Here is a 17751-nt window from a genome sequence, read left to right on the forward strand (position 1 = left end):
TGATAAATTTAGCAGTCTCAATACCTTCCAGCAAATGAAAGCGGTTATTACTTTTTTGAAGCAGTCTCCAGCAACTTTGCAAATGGTACCGGTCATTACTTTTTTAAGTATAATCCCTATAAAAATATCATTTTTGTTTTCATGTAAATGTTGAGATTTTCTATCCTTGGGTTTCTAAGTTGAGGGTCAGGTTGTCACTCCATAAAACTGTCCATTTTGAAGATATGTGAACAAGCTGTATTTTTCACAATTATAACTCTTGAATAATTTCATTCTTATTCACGATCTAGGCTATTCTTATCCTGTTGCTCATTTAAATCAAAACATCGCTTCTCGTCCCCTTGGCCGATTAAAACATAAAAACACTAAAGGTCATTTCTTCCTGGGTGGGGTGTCATGATTTCCAGGATAGTATACTGTATCACAGCAAGCTAGGAGGGGTTTATTAAAATGTAAAAGAACTTCAGGGCCATTGACTGCAATATTTGGATTAATTTACGCCTCATTAAGCATACAATTTACCACAACAACTTTATGTCGTCGGTCACATAAAATATGTCTGATAGAGTTTGGGTTCCAACAGCAGTAAGGAATTACAAAATACACCATAATTGTACTGTTTTGTTTAAGTTTGTGGAAGTCATATAACAGAAGTTGGCATTCTGTAAACCTTGCATACATTCATACTTTGTGCCATAATTTTGGTGGGGGACCCACAAACAGTGGAGAGGGGGAGGATTCAATAAAACTGATACAGATTTCAAAACATTGTATTGCAAGTCTGGTGGAGAACCCCAGTAACAGATGGGGAATTACATAAAACTTGTGAATAGAGGAAATAATTCGACAACATTGGCACAGATTTCCATACATTGTACATGTAGTTACACCACAATTTTGATGGGGAACTCAAGTACATGAAAAAAATTATTTAAAACAGAGGAGATATTTCCGTCAAATTTGAATAGGTTTTCAAAACCTTGTACTGTTATTATTAGTAGGGAACCCTGACAAACAATGTGGGGAACTTTGGTCAATTTTACCTACTTTTTAAAAGTACAACTCGTGACAAAAATACTGCTAACAATTTATCATCAGTACAAATTCCTGATTTACAGTAACAAACTCAAGTACACTCTGCACGAACGCAATCTTCTGATTTTTGAGATAAAGTAGGGTAGATAAATTTATTGTCAAATTATACACATTAATTTAGCAATTATTTTATTGTCAACTCACAAATTATCATTTGAACAGGGTTTTTTTATCACATTAAATCTATATTTAGTTTCTCTTCAATTTGTTTGGAATACTTTTATAATTATTCATAATTATATTTCTATCATATAGGTCAGTTAAAATGAGACTTATTTTTGACTGAGAGTACAGAATAACATTTTATGCCTTTTGCATGTTAATTTTTTTTTTAATCTGCTTTTTTTCTTTGTCTTGGTGTGTTTTTTCTCCTTTAACAGTTAACAGTTATTCATTTTCTTATATTTATCATAAATAAATCAAACTTAACATTTTCAAGTAAGTAAAAACCGGCCTCAATATCTGACTATTTTCTTACTTCAGCAGGCTAATTTCTTCAGATTCAAATTCTTATAAATTTAATGTACATTGATAAAAATAATGCAACTGTCATCTTTAAACTTCAAAGGCTGGACAACGACAGAATTGGTATTTATAAAATATTTGCATCGGAAAGTAAAACCTGAAATTTATGATGATTAATTTTGTCATAACTTGTGTTATGTATGGTGAAAACATCATAAAAACATTCATCTGTTGCAACTGCCTTCACTATCCAGATGTGAAAATGTTCATCGGATGACACCATTTTTATGAATTTTTTTTATACAAATGACTATTCAACCACAAATTTAATATTTTTTCAGTCAGAAAAATTCTTTGACTTCAACCAGAATCTAGTAAAAATACACTAAAAAGTAACAAAAAAACATAAAATTTGTTCAATTAATACTATTTGCAGGATAGTGATACATGCAGTAAAGACAAACATGGTGGTATTACATTTCCTACCAGTAGGACACAAGATGAGAAAAACATGTCTGACTGTTTTCAGTTGGTGTCACTTCCATTTTTTTAATTAAACTATAACAGAGGACAGGAAACTATGAAATATTCAGAGACAATTTGACACGTACGTGATGTCTTCTCTACATTTTATGTCTAGCCTTCATCATTCATGTCACACTGATCAAAGTGTGGCTTGTGAATGACCCTACCCCAACACTCACAGGGTCAAGGACAGATTTTATTGTTTCATTATTGAAAGAGATGCAGACTACATCTGAATAACAATGAGACACATGGCTTTACAACTCTGATGTGTATATATAGTATGTATATACAGTGTACATACATGTAGTATTCAATGTACTTTTATCACACATCCAGTAACTTACAGCACTATAATCGGTACTTCTAAAAACATCCCTGTACAACACCCTCCCCTAAACATAAACAATTTTGAAACAACATATATTAACCATGCAACACTGATGTATAAATCAGCCCTCACTATCATACTAATTTTATACAAATATTTCATGACTTTTTTTCCCAGCGGTTGATAGGAACGTCCTTGACACGTATTGTAAACGTGACTTGGGAAGGCCTCCTGTCTATACCATGTGACAACATTACTTGATTGAAAGGCATAATACATGTACATTCATATAATTGTGCATGTGTACATGGACGTGCAATTTGTCTGTAGTCTATATGAACATATGTATGTATGTATGTATGTATGTATGTATGTATGTATGTATGTATGTATGTATGTATGTATGTATGTATGTATGTACATGTATGTATGTATGTATGTATGTGTATGCATGCATGTATGTATGTATGTATGTATGTATGTATGTATGTATGTATGTATGTGTGTGTATGTATGTATGTATGTATGTATGTATGTATGTATGTATGTATGTATGTGTATGTATGTATGTATGTATATATGTATGTATGTATGTGTGTATGTATGTATGTATGTATGTATGTATGTCACATGTATGTATGTATGTATGTATGTATGTATGTATGTATGTATGTATGTATTATTGTATGTATGTATGTATGTATGTATGTATGTATGTATGTATGTATGTATGTATGTATGTATGTATGTATGTATGTATGTATGTAGATAGAAATGCATAAGGAACTAATAAACCAGTCCGTATATATAGCTGTTAAATCCGGCATTTCGAATAAATATTCTTTTTCAAAGGAAAAATTGGCGAGACACAGAAATGCCAGGTCAAAACCCGAACATTTCTAAATATAAATATATGTATGTATGTATGTGTATGTATGTGTGTGTATGTGTGCGTGCATGCGTGCGTACCTATGTGTGTGTGTCTGTGTGTGTGCGTGCGTGCATGCATGCATGCATGCATGTATGTATGTATGCATGTATGTATGTGTGTATGTATGTATGTATGTATGTATGTATGTATGTATGTACCTATGTATGTATGTATGTATGTATATGTGTGTGTATGTATGTATGTATGTATGTATGTATGTATGTATATGTGTGTGTCTGTATGTATGTATGTATGTATGTATGTATGTATGTATGTATGTATGTATGTATGTATGTATGTGTGTGTATGTATGTATGTATGTATGTATGTATGTATGTATGTATGTATGTATGTGTGTGTATGTATGTATGTATGTATGTATGTATGTATGTATGTATGTATATGTGTATGTATGTATGTATGTATGTATGTATGTATATGTGTGTGTCTGTATGTATGTATGTATGTATGTATGTATGTATGTATGTATGTATGTATGTATGTGTGTGTGTGTGTGTCTGTATGTATGTATGTATGTATGTATGTATGTATGTATGTATGTATGTATGTATGTATGTATGTATGTATGTATGTATGTATGTATGTATGTATGTATGTATGTATGTATGTATGTATGTATGTATGTATGTATGTATGTATGTATGTATGTATGTATGTATGTATATGTGTGTGTCTGTGTCTGTCTTGTCTGTGTCTATGTACATATGTCTGGGATATGGTATGCATGTACATTACGTATACTTAACACATCAGTAGACCCTATTACCTGCACCTATAGGGTGGCCATGTTGGATCCAATACACCATAATGTCACCTACTTTGCCTTGTGGTAATACACTGCCTTGTCAATAATACAGCCCTGTGATCTTGGAGTAGTACACTGCCGCATCAATAATACAGCCCTGTGATCTTGGGATAGTACCCTGCCTTGTCAAGTGAATTACCCTAGTACAGCCCTGTGATCTTGGTGTATTACACTGCCCCATCAATAATACAGCCCTGTGATCTTGGGATAGTACCCTGCCTTATCAAGTAAATTACCATAGTACAGCCCTGTGATCTTGGTGTATTACACTACCCCATCAATAATACAGCCCTGTGATCTTGGTGTAGTACACTGCCTCATCAATAATACAGCCCTGTGATCTTGGTGTATTACACTACCTCATCAATAATACAGCCCTGTGATCTTGGGGTAGTACCCTGCCTTATCAATAATACAGCCCTGTAATCTTGGTGTATTACACTACATTGCCACACAAAACAAACCATCTTTTGGAATTGAAAATCATAATTTTATTAATTTTTTTTGTATACTTAATTTTTCAGTTGACTTTCTTTGGAATTCACTTATATTTTATTAGCCACTCAAATCAATCCAGTGATTAGATTTTCAATTTTGAGTTGTTTTCTGCATCATCATTTTGCGAGAGAGAGAGAGAGAGAGAGAGAGAGAGAGAGAGAGAGAGAGAGAGAGAGAGAGAGAGAGAGAGAGAGAGAGAGAGAGAGAGAGAGAGAGAGAGACAGACAGACAGACAGACAGACAGACAGACAGACAGACACAGACAGACAGACACACAGAGAGAGAGAGAGTGTGTGTGTGTGTGTGTTTGCAGTATTAAATATATAAAATGACTGTATGTTCTAGTGATAATAACAGACTAACACTGCAATTCATTTAATTTATCATATTTGATACTATATGAATGCTATCAACCAGCTTCCTCTATGAATGCTATCAACCAACCTATCACTCTATGAATGCTATCAACCAGCTTATCACCTGTATTTTCCCCATATGATTGACATTTGAAGCATTTCACCATATTGTATAATTCATGACTGTATTCCCAGGATTAGTAGCTTTGTTGTTTCCATTCCAGACGTCATCAAAATGATGATGTATAATTACTTTGTTACATCCAGGAAGATGAGGATTACAAGTGTGTTTGATCACTATCCATTTGTAATGTTGTGATTACATCTAGACTACCCTAGAAAAAGTGATATCATCATATAAATACTCATAATCACAAAACGTGTACATACACATGCCAGTTACAGAATGTGAAATTACCCAGGTTACAAGAGTGTATATTCACATGCCAAAGTCTCAGAATATGGAATTACCCATGTTACAGAACCTGTTTTGAAAACTATAAAATGTGTTTACATCGGCCAATTAATGGGAACCTTCTAGGTGTTTTACATCAGCCAATCAATGGGAACATTGTAAGGGCTTCACATCAGCCAATCAATGAGAACCTTCTAAGGGCTTTACATCGGTCAATTGATGGGAACCTTCTAAGAGCTTTACATCAGCCAATCAATGAGGACCTTCTAAGGGCTTCACATCGGCCAATCAATGAGGACCTTCTAAGGGCTTAATTCACATCGGCCAATCAATGAGAACCTTCTAGGTGCTTTACATTGACCAATCAATGAGGACCTTCTAAGGGCTTCACGTCGGCCAATCAATGAGGACCTTCTAAGGGCTTCACGTTGGCCAATCAATGAGAACCTTCTAAGGGCTTCACTTCGGCCAATCAATGAGAACCTTCTAAGGCTTCACATCGGCCAATCAAAGAGAACCTTCTAAGGGCTTCACATCGGCCAATCAATGAGAACCTTCTAAGGGCTTCACATCGGCCAATCAATGAGAACCTTCTAAGGCTTCACATCGGCCAATCAAAGAGAACCTTCTAAGGGCTTCACATCGGCCAATCAATGAGGACCTTCTAAGGGCTTCACATCGGCCAATCAATGAGAACCTTCTAAGGGCTTCACATCGGACCCTTCTAAGGGCTTTACATCGGCCAATTAATGGGAACTTTCTAGGTGCTTTACATCGACCAATCAATGAGGAACTTCAATCAATGGGGCTTCACATTGGCCAATCAGTGGAACACTTTCAAATAACTTCAGATGGGCCAATCGGTGAGAACCTTTCAAAGGGTTCACACTGACCTACATGGGCCAATGTATCAATCAGTTGGATCATTCCCATGACAATACATTGACCAATCAATGCGAACCTTTCAAAGTTACCGATCAGTTGGATCATTCATATGACTACACATTGGCCAATCAATGAGAACCTTTCAAAGTTACCGATCAGTTGGATCATTCATATGACTACACATTGGCCAATCAATGAGAACCTTGTATGGAGGTTAATTGTCAATGACCTGAAAGTCATCTTTATATGAACATTTGCTTTGAAGAGTACAAATAAACAAATACAAATAAATAAATAAACAAATAAACAAATACTAACACCTATGAACCTATGTACAAGTAAAGATTATCTACTGTTGGATCCAAAGGAGATTTAATTTGTACATCTACTCATCTACGTAGATATCTTAGTAATAATAATGGTAATAATGTCTTCCCTAGGTTGGTTTCCATGGAAACCTAACAAACGACCTATTATAGGTTCATGGCATAACAAGTAAATGTTATACATGTATAGCCAAGAATGGAACAATGAAAATATACTGCATTACAATAAAAACAATGTAGTGTTGTGTTATTTTGGTTTTGCATTGTATTGTATTCTATCAATTTCAATTCTATTCTATTGACCTGTTATGTGTTATATTATGTTGTGTTGTATTGTGTTGTGAGCTGTTGTGTTGTGTTGTGTTGTCAGCTGTTGTGTTGTGAGCTGTTGTGTTGTGAGCTGTTGTATTGTGTTGTGTTGTGAGCTGTTGTATTGTGTTGTGTTGTGAGCTGTTGTATTGTGTTGTGTTGTGAGCTGTTGTGTTGTGTTGTGTTGTGTTGTGTTGTGTTGTGTTATGTTGTGAGGTGTTGTGTTGTGTTGTGTTGTGTTGTGTTGTGTTATGTTGTGGGGTGTTGTGTTGTGTTGTGTTGTGTTGTGTTGTGTTGTGTTGTGTTGTGTTGTGTTATGTTGTGGGGTGTTGTGTTGTGTTGTGTTGTGTTGTGTTGTGTTGTGTTATGTTGTGAGGTGTTGTGTTGTGTTGTGTTATGTTGTGAGGTGTTGTGTTGTGTTGTATTGTATTGTAAGGTGTTGTGTTGTGAGGTGTGTTGTGTGTACAATGTGTTGTGGTGCTGTATAGTGTGCTACAATATGATATGGTGATATTATCATTTTCTGTGTGATTATTTTATTATCAACTACTCTGTCCATCATAACCCAACTAGGTGTTCCCACATTAGTGACTCATAATATAATAATCCACAAACAAAAACATAAAAAACTCATTTAATAAATTCAGATATTTTTATATTACGACTCACAAAGATATTTCCGTAGCAATGACTCAAACCCTGTTGTTGTATGCTAGCAAGTACAAGAAATACAGGAATATAAATCTACCCAATACTACTACTAACTTACTATCTGTCAGTGTCATGTACACGAAACACATCAACATAAATCTACCCAATACTACTACTAGCTTACTATCTGTCAGTGTCAAGTACAAGAAATACAGGAATATAAATCTACCCAATACTACTACTAACTTACTATCTGTCAGTGTCATGTACACGAAACACATCAACATAAATCTACCCAATACTACTACTAGCTTACTATCCGTCAGTGTCATGTACACGAAACACAGGAATATAAATCTACCCAATACTACTACTAACTTACTATCTGTCAGTGTCATGTACATGAAACACATCAACATAAATCTACTACTAACAACTTATATTATCTAGCACGTACAAGAAACACATGATTCCAAATCTACCAATATTACTAACAACTTATACTGTCTAGCACATACAAGAAACACATCAACATAAATCTACCAAAACTACTAACAACTTACTACTTTGTATTTAATATGTACTACACACAATGATAAAAATGACACCTACGCAATATTTTCAGCACACCGTACATTCCTCATATCACATTAGTATCCCCATTAATTCACTCATTTTGGTGTCAACATTATCAATCAAAATTAAACTCGCAAGGTTGACTAAAAAAACTCAACTATGTTTTGACATCGTTTCATAATTCCATTTTTATATCCGACACAATCCAATAAATCAATTCATTTTTTTCTAAACTAAAGTAATATTATTTATTGGTTTGAAACTAATGCGATTGACTTCAATCATCAATAAATCTCTATTCTATACAGTATTATCAAAGTATTACAATAAACTAATTTAATTCACATCATCAAACTCCCACATTTTAATAAACCATCTGTAAACTATTTCTTGACATTATTTAATCTTTTTATCAAATATAAGTTGTCTAATTTTGTTGTTTATACAATTCACCATGCTTTTAATAAATTATCTGTAAGCTATTTATTTACACAATACATTGTATAATCATTTTATTAAATAGAAAACAAATAATCAAATAATTTTGATATAAATTTAATTTCTGAATAATAACTAAATCAAATAAACTGTTACACAACTTTTTTAAGTTTTATCTTTTTATCAGACATAAATTAATAAATCAATGTTGATGTTAATATTCTGACTTTTAATGATAATCTTACTAAATTTACTGTAATTTTGTATAATAAACTATGCTGAACTATAAAATATATATTCTTTCTAATTTATTTAATATGTTCATCAAATATACAATTTAACTAAGTTTGACATTTCTATTTCTCAACGATAATCTCAATAAAATTTACTTAATATTAACTTAACTATTTTTTTTCTTTTCATCATTTTGTCAAATGTAATAAATTTAATTAACTGATTTTGATTTTAAAATAATTTCTTAATATAAACCAACTTAACTTAATGAACTATTCTGAACAATGTGTTATAATCTATTAAACTAATCTTTGAATCAAATATACATCAACACAGGTTAATAAATTCATTTTATATTTATTTCTGATAAAAATTATTCAATATTTTGTGAATGTTCTTTCTAACATTTTTCTGCCCAGAAACACTCTTCCAGACGATTTCAGTAAATCACCCATTTGCTTATGGTAACAATTCTCATCTGTATAAAATGTCAGTGTATTTACCCCAAATAAATATAACAGTGGATAAATGGAGAGTCAGGAACTAGGTTACAGCTACTCTGGGCCTGTCCTCTCACATATTCATATACAGAAATAAATAGTGCTCAGTGATTTTCTTAACAATCGTTTGATTTTTTTCTTTAAACATTTTTATAAAGGACTAATTATACTAAATCAGCAGCTTTCGTTGACATCTCTATCAATAGTTATTTTTATCATTTCCTCTTACCACTGAGTCATAATATCCAGTTTATCAATTCATTCTACTGCTGCTGTTCTTGTCTGATCTTTTTTCGTATGAATATGTAACATTACATGAGGGTACCATAATAAAACTGACATTTCAATACGACATTTATTATACACGTAACACAATGGATAAACCACCAGAAATTACAAGTTTTACTGAAATCTTTGAAATTGTTTGTTTCTCTTTCTTTTTTTTACTATTTTAGTTAGAAAATTTCTAAAAACCCAAACACCATGTGTACAAGTTCTATTTGGTCCTTTTATGATAATATGGAATTTGTATGGCTTATATTTTTTACTTTCACTTTCACTTTAGGACTTAGTCAAATTATCCATTCAAGAGAGAGAAAGAGAGGGGGGAGGGGGGAGAAAGAGAGAGAGAGAGGGGGGAAGAGAGAGAGAGGGGGGAGAGGGGGAGAGAGGGAGAGGGAAAGAGAAAGAGACAGACAGACAGACAGACAGACAGACAGACAGACAGACAGACAGACAGACAGACAGACAGACAGACAGACAGACTGACTGACTGACTGACTGACTGACTGACTGACTGACTGACTGACTGACTGACTGACTGACTGACTGACTGACTGACTGACTGACACGCAGACAAACAAAGACATCATGATTCTAATTCAAGAACAGGATTTTTCTAAACATGAAATATAGCAATTAGTATGAGAAACTGTACCATGTAACATGACAACAAAACATGACAAAGTCTTCTACCTTTTACGTCAGAGCACAATCAGACAATCAAAGATATCTAGCTAATGAGAATGTTCCTAAACCCATCTTGACTTATTAACCTACAGGGTCTTGATTTATTATACCTACAGGGTCTGGATCTCCCATAAAATGTCTTGACCATGTGTATGTGTGCAGTGTGTGCTTGTGATTCACTAGCAATTAAGATTCTATGTGTTTCCAGCAAACCAATCTTACTGATACTAAAGATAGAAGCCTGGAGCACCTGAGTTACGATTCCACAGTGTAAATGTAGATGTCCTTATTAAATGCACTTCAAGTGGTTTCTACATTGTAAAAACATTACAAAGCTGTAGTAAATGATCCTACAAAGCTAGACACTGTGGCTGGGTCTTAGGCTTGATTCCCAATCGGATCATAATCTCTAGGTGTGACAAAGAGTTGTGTGGTAGATAACAGATATAAAGGAAAAGTTAGTCCTGATTAGAAGCGTAATCCTATACAGCTCAACTAATAAGATAATGATATAATCTAGGATTGAAAGTCTTCTTTCATAACTCACTTGTCTTATCAAATACAAATATACCCTGTCATAATTATGCAATGAACATAACATTATGATTTATGTCATGTACACTAATTCTATCAACTATTAATATTATTTTCATTGTTACGTACTGTTTATTAGGTACCGGTAGTACCTATAACACATGCAGATGCTAATTATGATTGGCATATAAAGGGAAACTAGATTTATAAAAGAAGCGTATCATCTCTATAAACATGTCTTATATATAGAATCTATTATATATTGTTTGTACTTTACAACTAAAGAAAACTGCTTAAAACAAATAAATTACACATTTTATTCTATGATATTGGTTTGAAATTTATAACTTAAGAAAATGACTTAAAATAAAACAATCGCATATGTAAACTGATTATCATTTTATGCTCACAACAGAGATGATTTATTCAAACAATTAGTGACAGTATCTAATCAATGTTAGACTTTGTACTTGCAGTATTATTGTTAGTTGCACAGATTATTATCAGTTTTAATATCAACATGCATACACTGTTTTATCCACACAACTAGAAAGGTTATCATACAAATGATGGATGCTTGTACCAACGATAAATTCTAAAACCACTGTCATACAGTTGACGGACACTTCCAATTGACCAATAGTAAAACAGTTATCATACAGTTTTGTACAATTGACCAATAGTAAAACAGTTATCATACAGTTTTGTACAATTGACCAATAGTAAAACAGTTATCATACAGTTTTGTACAATTGACCAATAGTAAAACAGTTATCATACAGTTTTGTACAATTAACCAATAGTAAAACAGTTATCATACAGTTTTGTACGCACACATGTTCAGCATTCAGTCAGTACTATCAGTTTGCCAGAAAGTTTTCAAAAAGTTTATGTTAATAATTGTCACTATTCTGCAACATTATGACCAATGATACTTGAACATCGAAATACAAAGATGACCTGTCATGCTTGCACAAGCTGTCATTCTCAACTACCATTGAAAATGAAATTCAGAAGTGACATTCACTGAATGAACCTTAATTTGCAGCGTCCGACAACAATTTGACTGAAAACTAAGCCAAGGAGTGTAACACCATTTAACAATAGTAGTGGTGAACAAAGTAATCAGAATTAGACAAGATCATGTCAATAACAAAACAAGGTAATACTATTAATAATCCATGAATACCAGTGTCTATCTACATGTAAACGTTTCTCAAAAGTATAAACATTTGGTGCATCAACCACATGATTGGGAAGATTATGCACATTTCATTATATATGTATCAGTATATATATGACAATAAAACACATATCATATCATTATCCCAATGTTTTATTATCCACAGCCAAATACACACAACACATACACAATCATATATATCCAATCATGTGGTTGATGCACCAAATGTTTAGACTTTTGAGAGACGTTTAGATAGACACTGGGAAGGACTTGCAAATGAAATTTAAATTGAAGACTATGGAAGCATATGCACTGATACAACGATAGTTAAACTTGATCTGATGTCAGAGGCGTAAATAAAGCCTATAATCAGAAATGTACCTGTATACCTGTATACCTGTATCATCGTGTATGAAAACAATAGGTTTTATAATCTATCCATTCAAAAGGATATTGCATAACTACAGCTACTTATAAATTTATCTTATTTTGTCAAGGTTCAAGTGTATGTTTACTTTGTCACTGTGTACACCATGTTCAAGTGTACATGTGTATGTGTTTGCGTGTGTGTGTGTGTGTGTGTGTGTATGTGTGTGTGTGTGTGTGTGTGTGTGTGTTTGATTGTGTATGTGCATTATACACTGTGTTATTTGTAACTGTACGTGTATCATGTGCCCATACATTTAATGAACATGTTTATGTGTTTGTGTTTGTATTTATGTGTGTATGAAAGTGTGTTTGACTGTGTATGTGTGGTTTTGTATGTTTCTTTCTTATATATATTGTTGTGATTGCATGCACATGTTTGTGTGTATGGGAATTTGCTACATACATATGATTGTATATGTGTTGTGTGTATTTGGCTGTGGATAATGCATGTTGTATAGTTGTGTGATTGGCTACGTAAATGTTAAATACATGAGTGTGTGAGTGTGTGTGTTTGGCAATGGCATGCATGTATTTTTTGTATGACTAAACATATGTTAGTATGTGTGAGTGAGTGAGTGTGTGTGTGTGTGTGTGTGTGTGTGTGTGTGTGTGTGTGTGTGTGTGTGTGTGTGTGAGTGTGAGTTGATAACATGTATGTTAGCAAGCCTATTGATAGTGATGATAACAAAATACAAATGCTTAAAAGTAAGCCCATATATGGAATGGCAATGGACTAATAAATAACTTACAAAGGACTTTGCTTTGTATACATTCCAGTTGAATAGGTTGTTTAGTGTATTTATAAGTAAAACACTTCTTGAATGGTTCACAAACAACTACTTGATATGTGTACAAAACATCAAAACACATTTAGTACAACACATAGGTTTGTCACTACACTTTACACACAACATAAATACATCACATACAATACATAAATATATTATTATTATTATCATATATATATATATATATACATCTCTCTCTCTCTCTCTCTCTCTCTCTCTCTCTCTCTCTCTCTCTCTCTCTCTCTCTCTCTCTCTCTCTCTCTCTCTCTCTCTCTCTCTCTCTCTCTCTCTCTCTCTCTCTCTCTCTCTCTCTCTCTCTCTCTCTCTCTCTCTCTCTCTCTCTCTCTCTTAAATTTGCTGACCTAATGATGCTCTGTTTATTGGGCAAAGGTAGTCAGTTTTCAAACCTTTTCAGTTTTGTTTTATTAAGCCCATCCAGTTTTCTTTCTTTCTTATTAATGTATGTCTATAGCAGGTTTAAAAATAATCACAAAATTATCACAACATCAATTCCAAAAGAAACATTGTACTTTGCATGTTATGGTACAATAACATTATTTGACTGTTATCGAAGTTTTGTACTTGAATTTTTAATCATGTTACATAAAATAATATCAGAAATTTGAAAATTGTTGGTAGTCTTCTTGGTAGTTCTTGAAATACAAGAACTGTGAGGGAGTCATAGTGGTATGGCCAACAGTGTTTATATCTCATGTTACTTTACAATATATTTATTTTTTTTATTTTTTTTTTGAATTATTATTAATACTTTATTAATTTTAACTTCTTTTTTTTTACTACATACTTTAAATTTATTTTATTTTATTTATGTCATCTGTGCTTTGTAAACTTTAGTAATTCCTCTGCGAACCAAGTTCACCTAACCTTGCCGAAAATGTTTATGCCAAAGTATATCTTTATGTTTGGTCACACAACATTGGTGGATACAGACAAAACTTTAGACACATTGACTCATTACAAATGAATACAAAATGAAAGTAATTGAGATACACTGTTAGTACCCTGCTTATTCTTTTAGTAAACTACTTGTACATATACATTTCCCCAAACCTCACTGATTTCAGTGGTAACAATGTTATAATTTCTTGCATTTTATTTTCATTTGTAGAGTCAGTATGTCTGAAGTAGTGTTCTATTCTACCAATATGAAGCTAGATAAAAATGGCATGTATGACACATGCTATTTAGGTGAGAATGACTGTAAGTTTCTAACACACACACACACACACACACACACACACACACACACCTATAAAATCCTGTTTGGCTGTATTATGCAAATGATGAAGCTCACACCTCCTACATTATAAATGCATTATTATTAATAACTTACAAAACTTTTGAAAGTTTGAGAAAAAAATATTAGCATTCATATGAATCATAATTTATATCAATAATACAGTTTAGTACCAAATAACTGTGTTTATAATTTATATCACGTTTTGCCTTTTTTTCCTCATCTTAAGGCATACAATTAAAAAAAATATTTGAAATTAAATCTTGGCACATTTTGAGGATGATATGTGCAACTTTTAAGTTTGTGTTTGGAACAAAACTTAACTTTGATGCAACATTATTTACTTCCTTACATAAAAACTCCACTACATCAGAGGAATAGTTTTCATTCTTATATTATTTTCTAATATAAAATAAAAGAGTTTATAATGTTTTTAATTTGTATTAATTTACACTTAGCAATACATATGAAGCTATATTTTTTAAAGAATGATTTCCTAAACAAGCCATGACAAAACTTTATCAGACACTGCAGACATGGTGTAGAATTTAACAAACAAGACTTTAGTTAGTATTTATGTAATCCCATCCTGATATGTTCAAAAAATAAACCTTTATTGTCCAGTATCTAATAAAATCAGAAACAAAATAAAATAATTCATTTATTGTATGCCTGGATTGATAGTGTAAAATGTCCAGCTCTGGACTTATTCTGTAGAGGTCAGGCTTCAAGGCTCCTATCCAAAACAATACTATCTCGACCAAATGAGGGCACAATGTTAATATCATGCACACAGTTTTCAAACAGAAAACTATGAAAACATGTTTCTAAGATCATGTCATAAAGATTGAAAAAAAATTACAAACTGAAACCTATTTTGTGAGTCTGCACATTAAATCTCTGCACAGTTGACTGCTGTAGTCTATGGAAAGTACCACAACACACTGTGTGGTAAGGAGCAAGGTTATCATGTAACATGTAAATTCAGAAGCTAGAAAGGGCACTAAATTACATTTTTGCGAAATGAGCAATTCAAGTTAAGTACATTTTTGTAGTTGACATTTACAACAGCATGTGCCAAATGTCTCATTGTGTGCTCCATCATAGACCCAGGGTCTATGTGCTTTATTGATTTCTATTCACCATGCAGTTGATTGGTGGTTTTTGGATGTTGCAGCCACATGCATAAAACAAATTCTTCTGTTTTTGCAGTTTGGTAGTTCAATAATACAAGAACTAACATGCAAACACTTCAAATGTATGTGGCATTCTCTGAAAACAAAACCCACGGTTTAATTTTCAGTTCTGAGGTAACATACATTGTTTAGAATGACGAACAACATAATTTTCTGGCTCCTAGCCCTCATTGTATGTATGTACAGTATGTATGTATGTATGTGTGCACTATTGACTAATCGTGTCAACATGCACGTTCGTGTTTTCAATATCTCATACTTCTTGTCATTACCATTAGTCACGATGTCACTTCTCGTTCCAACATATCTCAACCAATCAAATTATACAACTTGTCAGCGATGCGGGATAAACAAAACAAACATCTGCCTTACCGCTATTATCTACACAAAACAATAGGGCATGTCAAACACCAACTATCACAAACAAGTACGTATGTACTGGGTCGATTGTAAAATGCACACAAATAGTAATACAAAAACACGTTCCATTCACACACTTTTTTTTTTCGTTTTTTCTTTGGCGCGGTTTTGGAGGAAGGGTAGGGGTGGGGTATTTTTAATGTTGACAAATTACCTTGACTTTGCGTAGATATCCCTGTATTTTGATATCGCTCTCCGAGTCTGTCACCAGCTCTTGCTGTGGTCTGTTCTCTTCGTCAACACTACCGGTCATGATTGCTGCCTCCGTCTCAATAGTTGACATGGCGGGGAGCAAATTCCCATTGGTTTTGTCTGGACTAAAGCATCGATCTAACGACAGTTCCAGTGATCGGGCAATGTGACTTTTTTCACTGAAGTACTTGTAAACAACGAGTTGGTAGCAACAATGATAATGTTTACTACATTTTTCATGTGCAATGTCACAGCTGCACCGTTCTTGTTATCGTAAATTTCGTATATTTATGTAGCTACGAATATGAAGAACGGTCCGTTTTACATTATAACAGTTAACACTGAAATATTTCTTCAATAGCACATATTATATACAAGATCAATCAGTTCACGGCATCATATAATGCCATATTGTCGGACAAGATCGACGTGCTCTTTCAAAGCCGTGGTACAACAGTGCTGGTCGTGATACTTACAACAAAAACAATCTAATTCGACTGATAGCTCAGTTCATGTAAACTTGTAGAGAAATACACTCAATTCGAAGCTGTGTCAGGATGACCTGCAACCTATATCGCATTGAAACAGCTTCAGTCGTAGCGATTCTTGGGTAGTTTTAGCCCTCGATTCCCACCGTCTTCAAGGTTACAACAGTTATTTAAGGGAACGATCGATGTGGTCTGTGTGTATAATAACACCAATGCATGTAAGCGGTTATGTGAGTTCACTACCATACTGCCTGGGTCACGTGGGGCGTGGTTTCAGCATACAACATGAAACAAACAAGTTGTACGCATGTGCAGTGCCCCACTTAAGGATGTATACTATGTAAATAAGAAGCCGTCACTCTTTCGTAATTTTCCCGTATTATGAGAGTTTAATAACTAGGGTGTATTTTTTATCAAAATTACAACAGTGGGCATTTACTGCTTACCATCACCGTAATTAAAACAAATCTATATTATGTATCTAAGGTACGGAATTCAACATATTGTCATACATTTATATATCATGTTTATCTTCATAACGCAACTTGCAGTTTGATCAAGTTAATAATTAAAATCCGTTTTCCCAGACCAATATGTTAATATTTTTTTAGAAATCTAAAGTGCAGGACAACATTGTCTGCACAAATTAGCTGTCACGGGTTTAGGTATGAGTATCAGGGTCGGCTTTGAATGGATGTCCATGAAAATGAAACGACAGAAGATCAAACAATCCCGAACGTTCGTACTTTCTGTATTATAGTTCATTGACCTTCATGAGTATTAAGTCTAAGATTTCTATTCAATGCACGAGTGTGTATGTATATATATATATATATATATATATATGTGTGTGTGTGTGTGTGTGTGTGTGTGTGTGTGTATGTGTGTGTATGTATGTATGTATGTATGTATGTATGTATGTATGTATGTATG

At 33.4% G+C, this 17751-nt stretch overlaps 1 protein-coding gene across 3 annotated transcripts in view; it reads right to left on the reverse strand.

The window, feature by feature from the left end:
* Positions 1–17065, reverse strand: part of LOC144444509 (uncharacterized) — a 64242-nt gene extending 47177 nt beyond the window's left edge. For all 3 annotated transcript variants that reach the window (XR_013481847.1, XM_078133948.1, XM_078133947.1), the window contains exon 1: positions 16293–17065. Coding sequence is in view for 2 of the 3 variants with exons in the window: in XM_078133948.1 (XP_077990074.1) it covers positions 16293–16421 (129 nt within the window). In the remaining variant the exon portion in view is untranslated. The remainder of the gene's footprint in view (positions 1–16292) is intronic.
* Between the last annotated feature and the right edge of the window lie 686 nt (positions 17066–17751).

Source organism: Glandiceps talaboti, chromosome 13, assembly GCF_964340395.1.
Source record: "Glandiceps talaboti chromosome 13, keGlaTala1.1, whole genome shotgun sequence".
Lineage (NCBI taxonomy): Eukaryota > Metazoa > Hemichordata > Enteropneusta > Spengelidae > Glandiceps > Glandiceps talaboti.